The sequence below is a fragment of the Melanerpes formicivorus genome, unplaced genomic scaffold, assembly GCF_026170545.1.
Source record: "Melanerpes formicivorus ecotype bairdi unplaced genomic scaffold, bMelFor1.0.p_v2 SCAF_16, whole genome shotgun sequence".
Lineage (NCBI taxonomy): Eukaryota > Metazoa > Chordata > Aves > Piciformes > Picidae > Melanerpes > Melanerpes formicivorus.
In genome coordinates, this window is record NW_027142368.1 from 16,476,580 (window position 1) to 16,499,256 (window position 22,677).

At 53.1% G+C, this 22,677-nt stretch overlaps 1 protein-coding gene across 4 annotated transcripts; it reads left to right on the forward strand.

Moving 5' to 3' along the window:
* Nucleotides 1–1,082: 1,082 nt before the first annotated feature.
* On the forward strand, nucleotides 1,083–22,296 carry CTTN (cortactin). Of its 4 annotated transcripts, XM_068148418.1 has the most exons (16): nucleotides 1,084–1,227; nucleotides 4,363–4,446; nucleotides 4,873–4,946; nucleotides 6,308–6,437; nucleotides 7,832–7,886; nucleotides 8,696–8,806; nucleotides 9,836–9,946; nucleotides 10,534–10,644; nucleotides 11,836–11,946; nucleotides 13,479–13,534; nucleotides 14,561–14,630; nucleotides 15,162–15,310; nucleotides 19,772–19,861; nucleotides 19,954–20,128; nucleotides 20,993–21,064; nucleotides 21,727–22,296. In XM_068148418.1, the coding sequence occupies exons 2-16, from the start codon at nucleotides 4,363–4,365 to the stop codon at nucleotides 21,861–21,863; spliced, it is 1,536 nt and encodes a 511-aa protein (XP_068004519.1). In that variant the 5' UTR covers nucleotides 1,084–1,227; the 3' UTR covers nucleotides 21,864–22,296. The 4 variants fall into 4 exon arrangements, with proteins under 4 accessions (XP_068004522.1, XP_068004519.1, XP_068004521.1 ...); XM_068148420.1 differs by lacking the exon at nucleotides 11,836–11,946; XM_068148419.1 differs by lacking the exon at nucleotides 9,836–9,946.
* The last annotated feature ends 381 nt before the right edge of the window (nucleotides 22,297–22,677 follow it).

The window sequence follows — 22,677 nt, forward strand, 5'->3', positions numbered from 1 at the left end:
GTCATTTTTTTTCCCCCCCTTCCAGAAACCTCCTTCCTTCGAGTCTCTTTCCTGCCCTCTCTAAGATCGTGGACAAACAGTTCCTAAAGTGTTAACGATGTGCTTTAAAACCTTAATGTTTTTCCCTTTGGCCTCTGTTTAATGTGGATACTCTGTGAGCAGTCAAAGCTGAACCTTTTGCCTCCTGCTCGCTCCTCCGGATTTGCAAGTGCCGACTGCCTGCAATTCCCACAACAAGATGGTGCAAAAGTGAGTACTAAGATTTAAAACAACCCCTCCCGACAAAAAGCTCTCTTGGCGACTGTGCCGAATCTGCTGTAGCCAGCTGCTGAGCTCCCGATGGAGCTTTCCTGCAGCGGCAGTGGTTTGTCCGTGTAGGAATCGGGGAACGGAGCACATCCGCTGCAGACTTCAACTGCCTCTTTGTATCTGTATCCCCTTTTTTTCCACCCCCAATGGCCGGGAGCGCTGCTGCTGTCGGTGGATGGTTCCGGGGGAGCGGCGGTGCCGGGGCTCCGCGCGCCGGGATGGGGGCTCCGTGTGCCGGGACCGGGGCTCCGTGCGCCGGGATGGGGGCTCCGTGCGCCGGGATGGGGGCTCCGTGCGCCGGGATGGGGGCTCCGTGTGCCGGGATCGCGGCTCCGTGCGCCGGGATGGGGGCTCCGTGCGCCGGGCTCGGGGCTCCGTGCGCCGGGATGGGGGCTCCGTGCGCCGGGATCGGGGCTCCGTGTGCCGGGGCTCCGTGCGCCGGGATGGGGGCTCCGTGCGCCGGGATCGGGGCTCCGCGCGCCGGGATCGGGGCTCCGTGCGCCGGGCTCGGGGCTCCGTGCGCCGGGATGGGGGCTCCGTGCGCCGGGATCGGGGCTCCGTGCGCCGGGCTCGGGGCTCAGTGTGCCGGGATGGGGGCTCCGTGCGCCGGGGCTCCGTGTGCCGGGATCGGGGCTCCGTGCGCCGGGATCGGGGCTCCGTGTGCCGGGCTCGGGGCTCCGCGCGCCGGGCTCGGGGCTCCGCGCGCCGGGCGCGTCAGCAGCGGCGGGGGCGGGGCAGGGCCGGTCCCTCTCCCACCTGGAGCCGCCCCGCCGCGCCGGGAAGAGGAAGTGGGAGCTCGGGAGAAGCGGAAATTGCAGCGGCAGCAGGAGCCGTCGGCAGCCCGGGAAGCAGCGGCGGGGAGCCAGGGCAGCGGCGGCCGCAGGAGGAGGCAGGCGGTGGTAGCCGGCGGGTGCCAGCGTAAGCAGGGCGGGGAGGGGGCGCGGGGGGCTTCCCGGGCTCGCTGTACCCGCGGCTAGAGCGGGGCGGGCCCGGCCGGCACCCCCACGCCCCCTTGCCTTGGGAGGGGAGCTCCGGCGGGGCCGGGCCGGGGTCTGGCCGAGCTCGGGGGTGAGGCGTGCGGTCTCTACCCGCAGCCCGAGCCGCTGTGAGAGGCTGCCCCCGGCCCTCTGCCCCTGCAGCGCCCGGGGGGTGCGGGGCCGGGAGAGCTGCCCCCATGGGCAGCCGGTGGCTTTCCTGGGGAGAGGCCGAGCCGGGCGTGCGTGGCTCTGCCTCCTAAAGACTCCCTCCGGCTGCTGCCTGCAGCGGAAAGGCCTCGGAGCTGGTAACTAGAAGGGGGAAAAAGCCTCCGCCGTAGGGCGCTGGGGGGCTCGGAGGAGGCAGAGGCGATGAGGGGATGAGCTGCCACGGCCTGCAAAGGTAGGGCCTGAGCTTGTTGTCGAGCCCTGGGAGAGAAGAGGACTCTTCCCCCAGAGTCCTTTAGCTGCGGTGCCCTGCCGGGGTCAACCGGCGGCAGGGCAGCTGCAGGTCCCCAGCAGGCAGCCAGGCCGGGATGGATGCGCGGTGGGGCTCAGCCAGCCTCAGTGCAGGCCCCGAGCTGCTGCTTGCTTCTCTTCACCTGCAGAGCTGTGTCTGGGCTCCACGCCTCGGCATCTCCGTTCCGTCCAGGAGCTGGTCCCTGGGGACGAGAGGAAATGCCGAGGGTGCGGCTGGAGGTGCTGGGCAGGGTGGCGTGACTGCTGCTTAGTCATAGCAGCGGTAGGGGCACAGCCGGCCGGCTCCACTCGCTGCGTGTTGAGCCTCAGTTTGTGTCTGAGATGCAGCCTTTTCTTTTTCCTCCAGAAACTTGACCATGTGAGTCAGTGACTCATAAACAGATCCTATTTCTCCACCTTCTCTTTGGGATTGATGCTAGGAAAGCAGCCTGCTGCGGAAACCGGGCTCCTGCCTCTTAGCTCCCCACCAGTGCCCGGAGGTTGTGCATGAGACCCCTTGTTACGAGGCTGCTTTGCTCCTTTTTCAGGGACTCACTGAACTGTCAGGGCTGGAAGGGACCTCAAGGATCCTCTAGTTCCAGCTCCACAGCTCAGATTAGATCAGGTAGTTACAGAACACAGGGTTTAGGTGGGGCAAAGCATTGCTGTTCCTGTGCCTAATTTAAGCAGAAAGGTGGTAGATTCTGGGGTTTGTCGGGGGGGGGTGTGAGACATCCTTCTTCCCTTCCTTAGTGTTTGTAAGAGATCGAGGAGGAAGCAAAGAAATCCAGACTGAAGGATGTAGCTTTTGTTCTTTTAAATGCCCGAGCCCAGCCGAAGGCACAAGGGAAAAGCAAACAATCAAATGAATGCATGAACCAAGTACCTGGGAAAAGAAGTTGTGTTTTGTGTTAGATCTGTGGAGTAGCCACGTGCACATGTGCCTGCACTTTGGCTCTTAGCACCTGCATTCCATGCCCAGGCCACTTGCACGGTGTACAGGCTGGCGGAGCACGAGGGGAGGGTTACAAGCTGTCCCCCAGCAGTTGCTATAGGTTTGTGTTTGGTTACAAAGATAAAACGTGTCCCCCACCCTGAGTTTCATTACTGAGCTGTTCAGCTTTCCAGCTGCTCGTGTTCTAAACATGTAGTGCTTGGAGGATATTAAGTGAGGGGCATTAGCCAGATCCTTCACCGCCAGAGGAGTTCTGAGGTAGGCCACCCGAAGAAGCAGAAAGGGAAACGTGCTGCTATTTTGTCAGGATGTCCTCTGGCCTGCCCTTACACCTTTGTGCTACACCACTCTCTGATTTGCTAGCTTAGTGTTTGAGAATTGATTTTTGAGTTGCTCTGATCCTTGTGGGCAGTGCTGCCATGTCTGGAGCACTTGGTGAAGCTGGCTCGTCAGCTCGCCTGGCTGGCTGGAGAGCAGGTGGCCTTCTTCCCTCAGTGCGCTGTCTTTATGGGCTGTTAGTTACTCATTTAAAAGGAAGTCTTCATCCTACCTACTGGATTATGACTGTATCAGTGAAGCAGTCCATGGTAACAATCATAGCAATCTCTTCCTGATGAGAAAGGTAAGGGCTAGTGGACAAAATGATGGTGTGCTAAAGAGCTGAACTCCAGTGGAGCAGTGCCCAAGAAATCCTTCCTCTCACTCCCGTGCCTGGAAGCGCTGGGGAAAAGGGAAGCTTCTTTGGTCAGTGTTCTGTTTGGCTTTTAAGAACACCCTTGTTTTGATTTACCCAGAGAAAAGAGTATAAAACACAGCCACAGCATAGGCAGGTCAGGTGTTTTGCTCACTAGTCACATTCCAAAGTGTTAATTAAAAGTCTCCAACTTGATCCTCCACAGGGGATAAGGTTTCTAGAAAGCGAGATGCCCCAAATCGTTAGCCACAGAGAAGTGTGGCATATTATTCCTAGATCTTAACTGCTTGCTCTGTGTGAGTTCTGCTTCCTGCTGCAGCCACTCACCCTCTTGTCCTCCTGAAAGCCAAGCGAGACTCTTGTGGCTTTGTGGGTATCTCCTGAGGGATTACCTGAGGCAGGCAGAGCTCTGGTGTGGCAGGCAGCTGGGCTGATGTGTGGACTGCATGCAAGGCTTTAGAGTTGCTTGGATTTCTCTCAGAATGCTGCAACTCCCTGCACAAGGGAGGAAACACAGAGGTGGTGCTGCCTAATAAAGAAGGTTGTGCTTGTTGTTTGTGGTGGCTGGGAAGCCCCAGCTATTCCTGTGCCTTTAACAGATGCTTGGCATCCTAAGCAGTCTTAGGAGTGGCTCTTGGCTTGGAGACCTGCTGGAGGAGAAGTCCTTCAGTGCAGTGAATGGGAAGAAGACACCTATCAACTTGGGCAAGGACAGACTTCCATGTCCTCTTGGAAGTCATGTCAGTAACTGCTCCTGACCCTTTTGAAGTGCCAAGAGGGAAAGTAAAAGGGATTTTCAAACCATCTTGGGAAAACAGCCTGAGAGCCAATGGGCAAAGCTGCTCTTGCTGCAAACACAGCTTCTGGTACTGGGGTTAAGCCATGCACTTCAGTGGGAATTCTGGGCTGGTTCCTTGTACAAAATGAGCTGGTATGTGACTGTGACAGTGCTTCTTCTGATGGTGTTGCAGATGTGGAAGGCTGCTGCAGGCCACACCATTTCTATCAGTCATGATGATGGAGCTGATGACTGGGAGACAGATGCTGATTTTGTGGTATGGATTTCCCTGGCTCAGCAGGAGCCTGTCTCATGGTGTGTTAAAGAGAAGCTCCTCGGGAGGGGGGCTGTGTCTCAGCAACAGAAACTTGCTGGAGCATATTCCTGGAAGGAGGGAGAAGCAGGGTTCTCTGCCTGGGAGTGGTTTGCAGAACTACCTTGCCTTGGCTGGGTGCTGCAGGGAGGTCTGTACAGAGATTTGTGCCAAGAAGCAGCAGCCCCTGGGGGCTGAAGGTGTGCCCTATACATTTCAGCAGGGCACAAAGCACAGGGCTCACAGCTGAAGAGAAGGTGAAGGCGGCAGTGGAGCTTTTCTAACTCTTCTGAACTCAGTGACTGATGGAGGCTCTTGCTGTGAGCTCTAAGTGCAGGTGACTGGTGAGGTCTTTGGGGTTTTAACTCTCTTTATTTGTGTCCTTTGCAGAATGATGTGAATGAGAAAGAGCAGCGCTGGGGAGCTAAAACTGTGAAAGGATCCGGCCACCAAGAGCACATCAAGTAAAGCAGCTCTCTTTAACTCTATCAGCAGTCACAATCACCTCCTCTTCTAGGTTACTGGTATCTTCATAACCCAGCCAAGAGCCTCCCTGGAGGACTGATGGTTTGCCAGATTGCTGGTCTCTCAAACCTGGCAGTGTTTTCAGCTCGGGATGAGAAGCGTGGTGTGGGCACTCGTTGAGTCTTTCATGGGAACTGGAAATGCTTTTCCTGCCTCTGTGTCTGGGAAGTTTCTGTGTTCTCTTTTGATGCAAGAGCCACTGCTGCCAGGGGAGAAGTTTGTGTTGGGAGATCTAAGCACCCTCAGTTAGGTCCTTTAATGATGCATCTGATCCCTTCATTCTTGGCCTTTGCTTGGAAAACTGCTACCAAAGTGGCGAAGGCAAAGCAGCACATTGAGCCCTCTGGCAGAAAGGCAACAGAGAGCGTGGTGGAGGGCTGGGGGAAAGGAGTGATCTGTCTTCTAAATCTGTATCTCTCACAAAAGGTGTCTAAGCCTTAACCTGGAAGCAGCTTTGGGAAGTCTGGGTTTGCCGTGCTCCCTTTGGCTTTGCTGGTGTATCTGTGGCGTGTAAGCTCAGAGCAAGAGCAGCCAGTGCTGCAGGTGGAGAGGCTGAGCTGTGCGTTGGCTGACTTCAGGGAGCAGTTTGCCCTGTTTGGAGTGCAGTGGGGACACCTGCTGGCTGAGTTACACTCGGGGAGGCATTAAACTCAGAGGGGAAGTGCTGGGAGGTAGAGATTTCCCTCTGGGATTATCTTTGGTGGGTGTAGCCTGCACTGCTGCAAATTGAGTTCCTACATATTGCAAGGGAACGCTGGGGGAAGAGGAGGTGCACGGCTCCTTCCATCCTTGCTTTGCATGACAGCTGTGTCCAGAATGCTCAGCTAGAGTCCTGTTACCATAGGGACTCTGATGAGAAACGATCCTTGCTGTGAAAAGTTGCCATCTGAGGGAAAGGCATTGGAAAGACTTAGATTAGGGCATGAGAAGAGAGTGTGTTTCAGGCACAGAGCAGTTCAAACAGCAAAATGCCCTGCCATGGCAGTCTTGAGGCTAACTCTTGCTTTTGTTTGTAGAGAGTGTTTTGCAGTGGAGCAAATGCTGTTTCTTAGGCTGGGCTACCCACTCTGGGCTCCAGGCTGGGCTACCCACTCTGGGCTCCAGGCTGGGCTACCCCCTCTGGGCTCTAGGCTAGGCTACCCCCTCTGGGCTCTGCAAGGGTGGGAAGGACTCAATACATACAAGCTGCCCAACTTTTAATTAGGTGACCTTTTTATCATCTCTTTACTTTGCATCTTCTTGAAGCTGTCTTCTGAAACTTCCTTAGTAAAACTTGCTGCTTAACTCTCTGTCTTCAAAGTATTCATCAGCTGAGAGAGAATGTGTTCCAAGAACACCAGAACCTCAAAGAGAAGGAGCTTGAAACAGGACCGAGAGCTGCCCATGGCTACGGAGGGAAATTCAGCGTCGAGCAGGATCGCATGGATAAAGTAAGTATGAATGCTTCCCTGGGATGGAAGGAGAAGCCTTGCCTTGCCTCTGGCCAGCACAGCTTTATGTGCTGCTGAACCTTGTTGAAGATGCCAGGCTGTTCCAAGATTTGGAGATGTGGGAGCCCAGCTCGTGGCATAAGCTGTGTACAGCAGTGGCTCGCGTTGATGGCAGAGCATCGCTTTTGCAGTGCTCTAACAAAGGCAATTGCAACCACTGCTGCCCCAGTCTGCCAGGTGCTCTTACAGAAAGAACTGGCCCTAAAGCCCTTAAAGAGTCAGGAACAGGAATTTCAGGTGGCAGGTTAGGGATCTCTGAAGCATGGGAAGTTCTGGGATGTGTAGTGGCCCCACGAGTTCCTGTTTGATGCATGCTCTGTCTTTCGAGCAAGTCTGCATGCTTCTGTCCTGAGTACATTCCCCTGGAATCAAGGATCAAGCTCCTGAAGGTATACTTCTGCATGAATAAATGCAGGGTTTCTTTACTTTGAGGCTGTGCCAGCAGTTCTGTGCATGTAGAGGTTGCCAAAGACAGAAGAAAAGGGTGTGCTGCTGCTGGAACAGTGGCCAGCTGTGAATGTAGGAATTCCTTGTGCTGTAATGGTTTGCAGAAGGACTCAGTGGCTGTTCCACAGGGAGCTGCTGTCTAGTCCTCCATGGGCCTTTGCAGACCTTTGAGTCTGGGGAAGGAATTTCTCAGCAGATTGAACCATGAGGCCTGTTCTGCAGCTGTAGAGCTCTCTGGTGTTAGCAGGTTACCCTTCACCTGGGCCCAGGGGAGGGAAAAAGGAAAGCAGCAGAAGTGGGTGCTGGGGTTATTTCTTCTCCCTTGTGTGGGTATTTCAAATGCTGGTGTGGTCTGGTGCTGTGCTGAAAGGGGAGCAGTAAGCTGGCCCTGAGTATTATGGAGGTAACAAACCATGTTATGGGCAGTGGGGATAAGTTGAAAAGAGCTGTTACAGTATGCACTGTAGCCAGGCTGTGCTCTCTGGTGAGGAGCATGAAGGCTGCAGAAAGAGGGATCTGGGGATGGTTTGTCCTGTACCACAGCATGAGCTGCTGGGCAGAACAATTGCCCTTTTCCAAGGCTGTCCAACAGCTCCTGCATGGAAATGCTGAGCTCCTGCTGCGCTGGATGGCTGAGGCTGGCAGGGCCAGGGGGTGCTGCTGGTACAGTTTGCTGTGGCAAGGGATGACAAAAACCCTTGCCACGAATACAGGGACTAAGTTATCACCTAAGTGAATGTGGCCTGGGAGTTAAGTGGTTGGTTGTGCTCCTGATCTGGGTCAGAGCTGGGTGGACAGGCAGGGATGTTCTGTGCTGTTTGTGCACTGCACTGCAGCAGGTTGTCTGATACCTCCTTGTCACATGTGCCCTTTTGTTTCTCTTTCAGTCAGCTGTTGGGTTTGAATATCAGGGGGAAACTGAGAAGCATGCCTCCCAAACAGGTAAAGTGGGGAGGTGGTTGCCTTGGTAGATATCTTTTCTATCTAACTGAACAGATCTTCATTCTTTCAGTGTGTGTTGAGGAGTCCTCCACATGATCAATCAAGTGTTGAGGAGTCCTCCACATGATCAATCAAGTGTTGAGGAGGCCTCCACATGATCAATCAAGTGTTGAGGAGTTTGGGTGGCAGAGAAGATGGGGGGAAAAAAACAATTTCCAAGTGATTTCATGAGTCAGTGAGGTTTTAAGACAAGGAAATAACATGTCATTGTGAATCTTTTCTTTGAGGAGTGAGGTTCAGAGGCACTGGGAGCTGTTCTGTGCTGTGTTGCACCCTGTTGGAAATGGGGAGTAGATGCAGGAGGAGCCATCATCAGCTGCAGGACTGTTGCTCATCTTATTTTCTGTGTTTAAACTTCATTTTGTCTGCCCATGAGCTTCAGTTCTGAAGCAGCTTTCTTAGATGGGGGAGACACCTAATAGCAGAGCCTGTTGTGACAGGACAGGGGTAAGAGGGGATTTAGACTAGGTAGAAGGATGAAATGCCTGATACTGAGGGTGGTGAGACTGTCCCAGGTTGCCCAGAGACGTGGTAGATCCATTCCAGGTCAAGTTGAATGGGACTCTGAGCAACCTGATCCAGTTGCAGATGTCTCTGGTTGCTGCAGGGAGGGTGGGACTAGATGACCTTGCAGGGTCCCTTCCAACCCAAACCATTGTGTGATTCTTCCCTCCCTCAATTACTGGGATATGATGCTTCCATTAAAAGCTGCTTCATTTCATCTTGCTTGTGCTTTGCTCTGGCTGCAGACTACTCCAGTGGCTTTGGTGGGAAATATGGAGTGCAGGCTGACAGAGTGGACAAGAGTGCTGTGGGCTTTGATTACCAGAGTAAAATTGAGAAGCATGGGTCACAGAAGGGTGAGTAGCCACAGCTGTTAGAATAGGATAGGATAGGATAGGATAGAATAGGATAGAATTAACCAGGTTGGAAAGGATCTTTGAGATCATCCAGTCCAACCTATCACCCAACACCATCTGGTCAACTAAACCATGGCACCAAGTGCCTCATCCAGTCCCCCTTTAAACACCTACAGAGATGGTGACTCCACCACCTCCCTGGGCAGCACATCCCAATGGCCAATCTCTCTGTGTAGAACTTCTGCCTAACATCCAGCCTGAACCTCCCCTGGCACAGCTTGAGACTGTGTCCTCTTGTTCTGGTGCTGGTTGCCTGGGAGAAGAGACCAACCCCCAGCTGGCTACAACCTCCCTTCAGGGAGTTGTAGAGAGCAAGAAGGTCTCCCCTGACCCTCCTCTTCTCCAGGCTAAGCAACCCCAGCTCCCTCAGCCTCTCCTCCCAGGGCTGTGCTCCAGACCCCTCCCCAGCTTTGTTGCCCTTCTGTGGACACCTTTCAGCAACTCAACATCTTTCCTAAACTGAGGGGCCCAGAGTTAGTAGTGTTCAGAGTTAATCCTGTGTTGCTAATCAGGTTTCCAGGCATAGCTGATCAAAAATCAAGCATTTTATTGAAAACAAACCAAACCAAACCCCCAAGTAATTGTTGCCATCTGTTTTCTGTTTATCTCAAAGAGGTATTTGCACTCCAGAAACACTAAAGAGAGGCAGGGGGTGTTTGTTTCAAAGCATCCAGGCTGTTGCTGACACAGGTTTTGAAGTTCACTTTGCTGTAAGTGTCTTGAGAATTTTATCAAGGAGTCAAGCAGCAGAGCTGCTGATAGCAGCCAGCAGTGCTGGCTTCTTTTCCACCCTGAGAGGATGTGTGCTGAGGAATGTCAGACCTGGCTGCCTGGAGTGGAGCTCAGCAGAGATGTCAGTGCTCCGTGTCATGCCTGGGGTACTGGTGGCAGCTCTGGCTGGCACAGGTTTTCATGGCAATATTTTGTTATTGACCACTTACACACAAAATTCTTCACTGTTGTCTCTAGATTATTCCAAGGGCTTTGGTGGTAAATATGGTGTTGACAAGGACAAAGTGGACAAAAGTGCTGTTGGCTTTGAGTATCAAGGCAAAGTGGAAAAACATGAATCACAGAAAGGTTTTTATTCTCTTCTTTAAAAGTACTACTTCAAGCTGCCTTTAAACCTGGGGAGAAACATCCTGGGGGGTGGTTTCTTTGGTGGTAAATGTGTGCTTGCCCTTTGTGCATGCAGGTTTTTGTTTCACTGACATGAAAAGGAAGGCATCAGAAACTGTGCCTGGCTCTCACCCTGTCATTTCCAAGGGGCCTGGTGGCCACATGGATGCTACTGAAATCCATTTCTAACTGCACAGATCTGTGGGGTCCAGAGGCAGTGTAAAGCCCTTTGGTGCCTGTCTGCATTGCACACAGCTATAGATATGTTGGATGGCTTTAGGTGGGAAGTGCATCAGGCTCTTACCTTTGGATGTCACTGAGAGTGAATGCTGTAACCTTCCCTGGACCCACGGTGCTTCCTTGCATCATGATCCCAGAGTTTCTGAGGGGGGATCCTTGTCCTCTGCTGCAGTAGTGTTGCAGGGGGCTGAGAGAAGCAGGGTGGTGTCGTTGAGGACAGGGCAGCTCCTCCCAGAACACCCTACTGGTTTCTAGGAAGCTGTTTCAGTACAAAGTGCAATGATGTTTCTGACCCTTCCCACATGCAGATTACGTGAAGGGCTTTGGAGGCAAGTTTGGAGTGCAGAGAGACAGACAAGACAAGTGTGCCCTTGGCTGGGACCACCAGGAGAAAGTGCAGCTGCACGAGTCCCAGAAAGGTAAATCAGCTCACCAAGCTTTGCTGTGCCTTCAGACTTCCCATCCCTGTGTGATCCCTCTTCCCTTGTGTCCCACAGCAGCTGCCAGCAGTCTCATTTCCCTGTGCTGCAGTGGTTGTGTACTGGTTGTAGTGCTGCCTGCAGAGCAGGTTTGACACAGCTGGTCCCAAGTCCCTGAAGGTTCACTGATAGTCTTCCCCTGAAGACTTAGTGATGAGCTCTCACTGGAGAAGCTTTCTGAGTCTGCAGCTTGCCTGAAATGTTTCCTTTTCATTGAGCTGTGCAAGCCCCAAAGTGGCCATTTCTTTGTGGAGCAGGAAATAATCTCCTGGCTCTGGCTAGGTTTGGGCACACTCCCATTTTCATGCAGAAGAAATCTGGTACCTGGTGCTGTCCTTTCTCACTGCCTGTAGGGTACCTGTTCCTATGGAGCACTGGTACCCAGAGCTAAAACTGCAGAATGGTGATTGCTCCCCAGCCTTCTGCTTGTCACCACTCTTCAAAACCATGTATGTTTTTAAATGAAGGGAATTGAGAGAGATCCTCAGAATATTCTGTTGGATTCTCCAGCAGATCTGTTGTGAAGGAGCTGCCAGCAGCCTTTTGTTGCCTCATTTTCTACCACACATTGAAGTGGCTGTTGTGAGGCAGCAGCAGGGAGTGGGCCTAGATGGTAGCTCAGGTGCTCCTTCCCTCCAGCTATGTGGCAGCAGGAGCATTCCTCCTTCCTTGAAACACTGCTCTGGAGGAATAGCTGGAGGGCAGACCCTGTCTTAACAACTCTTTACAAGGCAGCTCTCTAGAGTACCAATGTTAACCATGCTGGTGAAGGAAGCTCATTTTATTGTCCTGTATCCTTGTGTATGTTGTTTTGTTCTGGTGAACATAACTCTGTGTGTTCATACTTTGACCAATGCCAGTGCATCATGTAGCATGTAAGAGAAAAAAGCCCTTCTCACCATTTGTAGTGGCTTCAGTGTGGTGTTCTTATGTCTGATAAATCACATTGGCCTCCTCCTAACCTCCTCCTTTTGAATTGATTGGTACAGAAAGCTGTTGAGATGATTGGTTTTTCCCCCACACTACCCAAACTGATTTGTAATTGAGAATGTTGCAAAGCTGCTGTTGAGTGTCTCTGACTGCACCTCTTTGTCTTCCTCCCTGGTAATTTGTTCCCTGTGGCTTTTTCAGACTATAAGAGTGGTTTCGGAGGGAAATTTGGTGTGCAGAGAGAAAGGCAGGACCCATCTGCTGTGGGGTTTGATTACAAGGAGAAGCTAGCCAAGCATGAATCTCAACAAGGCACCGTTTTCACTTGTTACTCTCTTGCCAGTGCAGCCACTTCTCACAGTCCCAAGTAGCTGCCTGAGGAGCTGGATGCTAGGAATGTGCAGACTCTCTCTCGCGCTTCTGTCCCTAGCAGTGTTCTTCCACTTCATTCTTACTGTGCTCCACAAGGCAAGCCTGTGCTCAGGGAACAGGTACCCAGTCTCAACAGCTCCACACCACCATGCATTTAGTTACCAGCTCTGCATACAGTGTCTCCTACAGTTACCAGCAGTGTGATGTCAATGATGTTGTACTCGGCAGGTTTAAAGTCCAGCTGCGAAGCTTTGCCTGGGTGAATCCCAATGCTGATCTGACAGATAGTCGGGGGAGGACCATGCATGCAACCATTCCCAAGCAGCAGGTTGTGCTAAGACCATTTTGAAATGATTGTGGGTCTTTTGAAGCAAGAAGTAGGCAATGTTTGAGAGCAAATACTGTTATAATGCTCTCTTTATCCACTGTGAAATAGTTGGGGTACAAGCCATGAACTGCTGGTTTTCCATTGTCCTAAAGTGAGAGGTCTGGCTCAGCACCATGTGAGAGTAGCAGGTTCATTCTGGCTGAAAATCCATACAAAGCTGAAGGAAATGAGGTTGTTCATCCTGATGGTCAATATTTTTCTGCAGAGTCTAAACAAGCACATTGCTGCAGCTCTCTGCCCCCAGAGAGGGGAGCTCCTCCAGCCATGCACTCTTGCTGCTCCTCTTGCACTGGCTCTGGTGCTCAGACATTCTCCTGAGTGCAGCTGGCTAAGAAGAGCAGAAAGCTCCTAGGTTTTGTTAGGTGCTTTCCTTGTTCATGTTACTAGTGAGTTAAACTGGTTCTGGAGTATAACAAGTCAGAGTCAGCATCAGGTGAGAGGAAGAGTGTGCGGCTGAAGGGTGGTACAGAACACCATGACCACTCCCTGTCTCTGCTGGTGAGTTGCAGGCTTGTGCTGTCTGCTGGAATTGCCTCTTCCTGTGCCTAGAGCAGGAGTTCAGGCAGAGCTGCTCAGCTGGGCACCACAACCCAATCCACTGGACTTAGAAATTTGTTACCTTTCCCTGCCAGTCCTAGAATTGGCCAAGGTGAAGAGAAAGAAACCTCACCTCTGTGGTCACTGAAGACTGGATAGCACTCCTCTGAGCAGAGCAAAAGGGCTTGGGTTACAGGATGCCTGCAGAGGGCTGAGAGGTGGTGCTGTGAAGGGCTGTGTTACTGAAGTGGTGCCTTAGGAGGTCTCATCCTTTACTCTTTGCTTGACACCTTCTCAATCCTCAGCTTACTGTCCGTTCAGAGAATGCATGTGGCCCCCGGTCCCTCCTCTGCTGGGGTGGCTGAAGGCTCTCCGGTTCTGTATCCTTTCTGCACCAAACCCCAAGCTGCATTTTCTTTGGTGGCTGTCCCTGTGTCTCTGCATGCAGCTGAAATGGCTATTTGCATTGGAAATGGCTGTTTGTATTTGGCAGAAGGATGGGAGGGACCCCAGGCAGCCTCCTCTAACCTTCTCATCTTGCTTTTAGATTACGCCAAAGGATTTGGTGGAAAGTACGGCGTCCAGAAGGATCGGATGGATAAGGTCAGTTCCTTCAGAGGGCACAAAAATGTCTTGCTTAGATCTGTAGGGCTCGGCTCTCCCTGTTCTGGATACTTCTCTAGGCTAACAGCAGAGTTCTGTGCTTTTCTGAACCTTTAAAAAGCGAGTTTGGGGGTTACCTAAACCCTTTAAAGGTCCCTTCCAACCCAAAACATCCTCTGATTCCAGCTCATTCACACAGCTGCTGGCACTTTGCACCCAGGTGTCTGTGTGGGGCTCTGTACAGAGCAGCTGTGTTGGAGTAGGGAGAACTGAAGCCTGCCCATGAAAGAACAGCAACATTTCTGCTCAAGAATGAGAGAACCTGTTCAGCTCACAGTATCACTCATGGCTTCTAACAACCAGCTCATGCTTTGTGTCTGGAGGATCTCCTTTTAGTGGACTGCTTCAAGTAGATGTCTGCTATCTACTGTGATATCTCCTCCCTGTGAGGAGAGGCTGAGGGAGCTGGGGTTGCTTAGCCTGGAGAAGAGGAGGCTCAGGGCAGACCTTATTGCTCTCTCCAACTCCCTGAAGGGAGGTTGTAGCCAGCTGGGGGTTGGACTCTTCTCCCAGGCAAGCAGCACCAGAACAAGAGGACACAGTCACAAGCTGTGCCAGGGGAGGCTTAGGCTGGAGGTGAGGAGAAAGTTCTTCCCAGAAAGAGTAATTGGCCCTTGGGATGTGCTGCCCAGGGAGGTGGTGGAGTCCCCATCCCTGGAGGGGTTCAGGAGGGGATTGGATGTGGCACTTGGAGCCATGGTTGAGTTGTCAGGAGGTGTTGGGTGACAGGTTGGACTTGATGATCTCTGAGGTCTTTTCCACCCTGCTTGGTTCCATGATTCTCTGGCTTCTGGACAGAACGATTCCTTTTCTCTAGTTTTGGTTGTTCCTGATTTTGTTCAGCTCTTCTGGGGGGGTGGGCTGGGGGTGCAATGTCACAATAAAGTGTTACAGATTAAAGCCATCTGAATGTCTCTGGGAAGCTGTGGGGTGATTAAAATGCATTCTTTTCCTCCTCATTGGCAGAATGCAGCAACTTTTGAAGACATTGAAAAGCCAGCCTCAACTTACCAGAAGACCAAACCAGTAGAAGCTGGTAAGGCCCTGGCCACAAAGCCTCTCTTAGGAGGGGATGATGTCCAAGAGCCCAGGACATTACTGGTGGTGTAGCAGTGCTGAGTTAGAATTACCTAGAGGAAGCTGCTCTCTGTGCAGCTCTCTAGCAACCACAAGTACTTCCTCTCCCTCCTCCCTTTAGAGGCTGGGTTTGTTTGATTGGCTTTGTTTTCTTTCTGCCTTGATGGTCATCAGAGTTGAGCAAAGGAGAGTAAAAAGCACCAGAGTGGAGGATAGGCCCAGGGGAGAGGTGGAGTGGTGGAGACTGCACCATGAGAGGAGGGAGGGCAAGTGTTGCAGAGGTTTTTACAGGAAAGGAATGAGGTGCACAGGAGGTTTGGGCTTGGAAGGGCAGAAGGAGAAGGCTGGAAGAGCTTTTCTGAATGGGCTCTGAGCTCAGAGAGCAGAAAAGCAGCAGCATGCACTCCTGGTAGGAATTTGTACCAACACCTCCTTCTAGGCTGCCTGCAGCCTTCAGCAGCCTCTGACTCTGACCTTTTGAACGTTACAGTTGCCAATAAAACCAGGAGCATCCGAGCTAACTTTGAAAACCTGGCCAAGGAGAAGGAGCAGGAGGACCGCAGGAAGGCGGAGGCTGAGCGGGCACAGAGGATGGCCAGGGAGAAACAGGAGCAGGAGGAGGCCCGCAGGAAGCTGGAGGTCAGTGAGACTCAACTCCCACCTGAGCAGCCTGCCTGGTGTGTGCCAGGGCAGTGTCCCTTCTCTCCAGCTAGGCTTCAAAGGCTTTGTGTGCTTGCTTGTGTCTGTGCTTCACCTGCCTGTGACTGCAGCCAGCCATCAGTGTGCCCCTGATGTGCACAGCAGGGCAGAGACCTGGCCCTTGAAAGGCCCTGGCTGCCTCTCAGGGGCTTGGTGCCTTGGTGATGCTGGGCTTTGGAAGGTAGAGGTGGTGTCACCCTCTGCACACAGCCATGAGAGGAGGGGAAAGCCTCATCCCAATGGTGATGGAGCCTTAGTCTGAGGAACAGGAACTCCCTGAAGGGAGGTTGTAGCCAGGTGGGGCTTGGTCTCTTCTCCCAGGCAACCAGCACCAGAACAAGAGGACACAGTCTCAAGCTGTGCCAGGGGAGGCTTAGGCTGGAGGTGAGGAGAAAGTTCTTCCCAGAAAGAGTAATTGGCCATTGGAATGTGCTGCCCAGGGAGGTGGTGGAGTCACAGTCCCTGGAGGTGTTCAAGAGGGTATTGGATGTGGCACTTGGAGCCATGGTTTGGTTGTCAGGAGGTGTTGGGTGACAGGTTGGACTTGATGATCTCTGAGGTCTTTTCCACCCTGCTTGATTGCATGACAATGACTTGAGCTGTGGCATGGGCCTAAGCTTCCTGCCTCCTGTGTGATTCATGAGCACAGCAGTCCCAGGAAAGGGTTAGTCAGAACCTTCATTTTTCACTGCTTGACAGAGTCTGCAGGTCTGGTGGCACTGCTGCTGGGATGGAAGGAGCAGGGCATTAGGGGCACCTTGTCCCCCACATCCTGTTGCCTTGGTTGGTTACATGGTGCCTGGGATGCCTTACCAGCAGTACCCCTCAGGGTGTGCTGCCTGCAGCTGCCTTCCCTTTCATGCCAGCTGCTGCAGCAGTCTTTGTCCAGAGCCTCTGGCAATCTCCCCTGCGGTCCCCTTGCTGCTGTTCTGATTTCAAGGCCCCATGCTTGTAAACTCTGATGCTGTGGTAGGGAGTGGGAAGCCACTGATGCTAGGGTAAGAACAGTCCCCATTTTCCTCTTCTCCTTCACTTGTTTAGCAGAGAGTTCATGCTAGAGGAGACAAAACACAGGGCACAAACAGACAGAAAGCTCCTCAGCTGTGAGTAAATGCTGCTTGGCCATGCACCTGCCCTGAGCCTGAGCAGCCAGCCAGCACCCAAGCAGCCTGCTCCAGCTGCTGCTGCCACAGGCAGGAGTGGCCAGTGGGGAGGTGGAGCAGGTCCTGCTGAGAAGCCTGTGGTATTGGAGGGGATGCACAGGAAAAGTCCTCAGCCTGAGCATCTTCATTTCCATCTGCTATGCTGAAGAGAGCCTCCCAGAGGAGGATGCTTGTCTGGGACCCTCATCACTGGCTGCCCACGTGGGAGTTTTCCAGCTCCTTTCTCCTCTCTTTCTCCTCTGTTGTTTTTATTTTCCACCAAGAGCATCTTTCATTCTTAGAGCCAATATACAGCACCAGCTGCAGACCCCACTAATGAATCTTCTTGCACATGAACTTGTTTCAGCATGCTCTGAGACACCTGGAATCCAGGAAGGACTGGCAGATGGTTTCTCAGATCAGTCCTTTGGCCTGAGTGGGGCAGGCCCCTCAGCTGCTTTCTCACTTGTGGTAGGTACTTCCCTTAGTGGGGTGCTGCTCCAGGATGGCAGGGAGTGCTGTTCCCCCCACTCCATCACTGTGGTCTCCTTCCTCACAGACTTGGTGTAAATGATCTGGTTTACAAGCCTGCAAGCAAAGTGCATGGTGGGCTGGCAGCAGCCTGGCTCCCAGCTTCCTAAGTGAAGTACAAAAGTCACCTGCTGTCACAGGGCAGTTACCAATCCCCAGATGCTGAGAGCTCTCCTGTTGCCCAGTTGCAGTGGTGCCTGCATTTCTCCAGCTACCAGTGCAGGAGAGCATCCTCTTGGCTCTCATGGCCCACACCACGCTGTTGCCAAGAGAAGCTGGACCAGAAGATCCCTGAGGTCCCTTCCAGCCTGGGGTTCTGTGACTGTTGCTGTGCATTTGGGGACTGGGCAGAGCTGGGTAAAGTTTGTCTTGCTCCTCTCAGTCTGGAAGCCATCCTCTCCCTGCTGGGGATGCTGAAAGGCTGCCCAGTAGCCTAGTCCTGTTCCAGCCCAGCTGGAGATGATTGCTCACATGGACCTTGCCAAAGGCTTTTGCTCAGCATTCCCTTCTGTGCCATGGGTTTGTAGGCTGGCCTGGGGGGGGGAAGGAGTTCAGCTTCTCCAGCAGCTCTCTTGCCATTCATTGTGGGTGACTGTGTGCTGGCAGGGCAGGGCTGGGGGTGGAGGGTGGTGAAGTTAGGCTCTTGTTTCCCAGTTCAGCTTTTCATTGAGGTTTCCTGCTGCTGAGGGAACAGTGCTCCAGAAGGGTTTGGACTGTAGCAGCACAGCTCCTCCTGAGTCCCTGCACTGCCACAGCCTCTTCTCCCCTTTCTGCCTCAGAAAGGCCTTTGTGTCTTTGCTGTTCTTTGTGCTGTTGCTGTGGGTTAAATTCAAGGCATGGTGCTTGGTTTTCCTTGTACTTCATCAAGGATTCTGTTGCCTGGACACACTTGAAGGGTTTTTGCCAAAGCTGGTATTTAAATTTCACCAGATGATTAATGTTCCTGCAGAGTGAGCATCTCCATGGTTAAGTGTGTGGTTCTGCAGGCTGGGAGGGGGAGAGGACAAGGCTAGGTGAGAGCTGAAGGAGCATTGGCTGTGCTGTACCTTGCCCAGTAGCTGGGCATGGAAAGGGGAGGGCTGTCAGCCACAGCATCCACAGGTACCACAAAGAGGGGGCATGGACTTTGCCTGAAGTGAGCTTAGTTTCTTGAAGTGAGCTTCCTTGCACAGACAAAGTTCTCTCCCTTGCAGGAAGCCTGTGGGCTTGCCTGACTCCCAGGGTGGGAGGTACAGATGGCTGCATTCCCTCAGGAGCTCTTCCCTGCTGATGCCTCTGCTCTGCCTTTCACGTGGCACACAGGCAAACGGTGTTGAGCCAGCTGCTTTGGATTGATGGCTGCCTCACGATGGAGCTGGCCGCTGCCTGCTCAGAGAACCAGGCAGCATGGGGTGTTTCAGTGTGGAGAAACCCAGCCTGAGAGGGGCCTGAACTGGAAAGGTTTCATGGCAGTTCTGCTGTGGCTGTGCTGGGCTCTGGTCTGGATTGCAGAAACCTCTCTCCTAGGAGAGATCACTCCAGCTGTGGCCACGTTCTTCACTGGTCATGGACTGATGCTGCTCAGCTTGTGCCCAGGCTTAAATGTGGCTCCTCATAGACACCTTGGTGGTGCTTTTTGTATCTGTAGCACAGGAGTTAAAAGCTGGGGAAGACTTGTTTGTATCAGGCCAGATGTTCTCCAGTAAAGCACAGCACTAGGATTTGAGTTGCCCTCAAAGCTGGCCCTGTCCCCCAGCCACACTTTGCTTGCTTTGTTAGATGGTTTTTTTTCCTGAGCTGTGACAAAGAAAAGGAAGGATTTTTTGGTCACAGAGTCCTCTCTCTTCATCTCTGGGCTACAGTTCCTCCTGAGGATCCTCTGGGGACTTGCTGCTTGCTGGATCTCAGCAGCTGGAGCATGGTCTCCCAGAGCACACAGCCTCTTCTCTTTTACAGCAAAGAAGAAAGCCTGGCCCTAGAGCCACAGTTTTCCTTCTCCCTGTGGTAAAGAGAGGCAAGATAAAACACCCTGCTCACAGCTGGGCTTTTTTCAGGTCCTGCAAGCCATGCAGCAGTTCTTGTGCTGCAGTACCCTGGCTTTGCAGTGGGGACTGCAGATTTGCCTCCTGAGTCACAGGTGGGATGGCACCGTGCCGAGCGCTCCAGTGCCAGAGCCCCGGCCTCGGAGCCCTGCTCCTGGTGGCACAGAGTACAGCACCAGCCCTGCCTCTGAGCTCCTGAACACCTGCATTGTCACTAGAGAGGGCTTCCTTTGGTCTGAGCTCCTCAGCCTTGTGCCTTGGTGTGTGTTTTGCAGCGCTGCAGGAGCTTGCAGGATCATTTCTCCTCCAGGATAATATAGAAGTTGTATAATTAGAGCATGCAGGCTTCAGGTTCTCTAAACGGGGACAGCTGATGAACAGAATGGATATATTGAACACAGGAACCCTGCAGCTCCTGTGGGAGTGTGCCAGAGAACATTGGGTGCTCTGGTTGTAAGTCCATGTGTGCACACACACTGTGGCATTTGTCTTTCTCCACTTCCCTGCTTCGCTGTTTCTGAGCCTTCAGCGTGCAGCCGCTCCAAAGCCTCAGGCAGGTCGAACAGTCCAGGCCTCTTCTGCTGCCTGCTCACAGCTCTCTGTTGCAGAATGTGCTGGCTGGCTGGCCTGCTGGGGGCCTGCTCTTGGTCCATGTCATGGCATCAGTGATTTAGCTGCACTAAGAATTTTCTTTCTCTTTCATTTAGGAACAAGCCAAAGCCAAAAAGCAAACTCCGCCCTCATCTCCTGCCGCCCAGCCAGCTGAGCAGCAGGCTCCCTCAAGCCCAGTCTATGAGGTTTGCTACTCTTACTTGCAGCCCCTGTTTACTGTGCTGAGCAGAGGAACCTTGCCCCAACGGGCTGCTGAGCCTCCCCTCTGTTTCTGCAGGATGCAGTTTCCAGTGCGGTGCAGGCTGCCTGCAAGGAGCCCGGCACAGCCGCGCGCGAGCCGGAGCCTGGCTACAGGGCTGCCGAGTACCAGGAAGCAGTGACTCAGCAAGAGGCAGAGTACGAGCCAGAGACTGTCTACGAGGTGGCAGGAGCAGCAAACCATTACCAAGCAGGTAGAGTGTGTGCTTCTGACAGGAAAGCCCTGAAGAGAAAGGTCCTTTCCTTGGGCAGCAGCCTGAGGAGCAGCTGTGCTGGTGCCGCCCTGCCCTCCGTTGCTCAGGCCTCGGTCTGGTGACCCTTCAGAGACTCTCCACCAACAGCCTTTCATTAGGGAATTCAGATCTGGCTAGGGCAAGGCTGAAGCTGCTTCTGGGAGGTGATGTTGGAATAGTTCCAATGCATCATTACCCTAGGGTATCAGCTCAAAAAGACATGGGGGGGGGTGGTGTGCCCATTTCTACCCAGCTGAGCTTGAAAAGAGAGCCCAGAGATGGAGCACTCAATGTGTTGAGCCAGTGCTGGCCTGCCAGGCACAAATTCTGTCAGCAGCTCTTGGAGTCTGTCATGGATGTGATGCATTCTGTGCCTGAGAGGGTATGGAACAAGAATGTCTGAACCCAAGGGAACAGAAAGAATCAGGTTCCTGTGGGTTGCCATTACCTCACCTCTCCTGGTTAGCAAATGAGGTGTGAAGAATGAGCCTGCTCACTGGGGTGTGAAGCCCCAGGAACTTCAGACACACTTGTCTGGTAGTGAATCCTCTCTTGCACACTGACCTTGGGCCACTCACTGTTCTGGCACACTGGCCAGGGGCATTGCAAGGCTGTTTGTGCTGTATTGAATGCCTGCTCGTGAGTCCTTTCAGACCTCGTGTGTGCTGTAGGTGAGAGTCCACAGGAGCATCAGCACTGCTGGCAATGTGCAGGTTGTGCTCTGCTTCCTCTGAGGGCTAGCAGCAGAATTAGAGGAGCACCATTGACAGCTTGGGGTGAGAGGTTGTGTGCTTCATGCTTTTAATTTTCCTCCTTTCTCTTTAGAAGAAAATGCTTATGATGAGTATGAGAACGAACTTGGGATCACAGCCATAGCCCTTTATGACTACCAAGCTGGTAAGCAGAGCTCCTGTGTTCAGTCTCGGCTTTGAGGCTCTGCTCTGCCAGATACCTCTGCATTTCCCCTTGGCCTTTCATTGTCCAGGCTCTTGCAGTAGTAACATATGAAATGAGGATAAGAATTAGGGGCTTGATGATTCAGCAAAGGCACTGAGACACTCCTGAAAACCAGTAGCTGCTGTTTCTGGGAGTGGTGGAAGTTTCCAAGAGCTTTTTGAACCATGACTGCTCCTGTTAAACCACAACACCTTTAAAACCTTGCCTGGCTAATGCTGAAGAGAGACTTGGGAAAGTGAAGTGGAAGCTTTGGAGTCTCCTTCTCTGGAGCCTTTCAAGCCCCATCTGGATGTGTTCCTGTGCCACCTGTGCTGAATTCTGTGGTCCTGCTCTGGCAGGGGGGTTGGCCTCAATGATCTTTAGAGGTCCCTTCCAAGCCCCAACATCCTGTGAGCCTGTCCCCAGTGTGTTAGGTAGCAGTTGGTGCTGTTAGCTGGGAACCCACTCAGCGTGCAGGAGGGAAGAACCCTCCTCACTCGTGGGTGAGGGGGAGGAAGGGATGGGTCTCTGCCCTCCTCAGAGGCAGTGGGGCGAGTGGATCTGCAGCGATGGTGTGGAGCCGCCCCTGGGCAAGCACTGAGCCTCTCTGCTCCCCTCCGCAGCGGGCGACGACGAGATCTCCTTCGACCCGGACGACATCATCACCAACATCGAGATGATCGACGACGGCTGGTGGCGAGGGGTCTGCAAGGGCCGCTACGGCCTCTTCCCCGCCAACTACGTGGAGGTGAGACAGTGACCGCTCCTGGCTGCTGCCTGTGCCTTAATGCCCCGGCCCAGGAGCCTGGCTGCCTCCCCCAGGCGGGGGGTGCCCCCCAGGCGGGGGGTGGCTGTACCCATCCTGCCTTTGTGTTTCATACTTTGCTGATGCTTTTTCCAATGTTAATGCCACAGAAGTCGCTAATATATTGCAACTCCTCTGCTCCTCACTCAGGCTCCTGGGGGCTATCTCCATGCTTTTGGGAAAGTTTCTTCTCTGCCAAATTAGCATCTGTCATAAACAGCCTTCCTGAGGACAGCTAGCTGTCTGGTGTGCTAGTGCATGTTGGGCTCCCAAGTGAGCAGACCTCCTTAGTGTTCCAGTCTAGATAGTCTTCCACTAAATGTTTTCAGCTGAGCAAGTGGTGGCTCTGCAGGTTGCATTTCCACAGAGGGGCAGTGGGCAGGGCTGGGGGGGGCAGTGGGCAGGGCTGGGGAGGGGCAGTGGGCAGGGCTGGGGAGGGGCAGTGGGCAGGGCTGGGGAGGGGCAGTGGGCAGGGCTGGGGAGGGGCAGTGGGGTTTTTTTTCCTTTCTTCTTTTTTTTCTTGAAAAAGCAAAGCAAATGCTTGAAAGTTGCAGCCATTGGCAGTGAATCAAACACTCTCTGGTATTTATGGAGCAGTAGTGTTAGGAAGGAAACAGTCTGGTCACTTTTTCCTTCTCCCTTCAAGTGCAGCTCCTTGGCTCTTGCATTGAGATTCTGTTTTTACTGATGGCTTTGTTCCTGCTGCTCCTGGCCATGCTTTCCCAGAGGAGGGCTGCAAACACTCTAGCACTGATTGTCCCAAATCTCT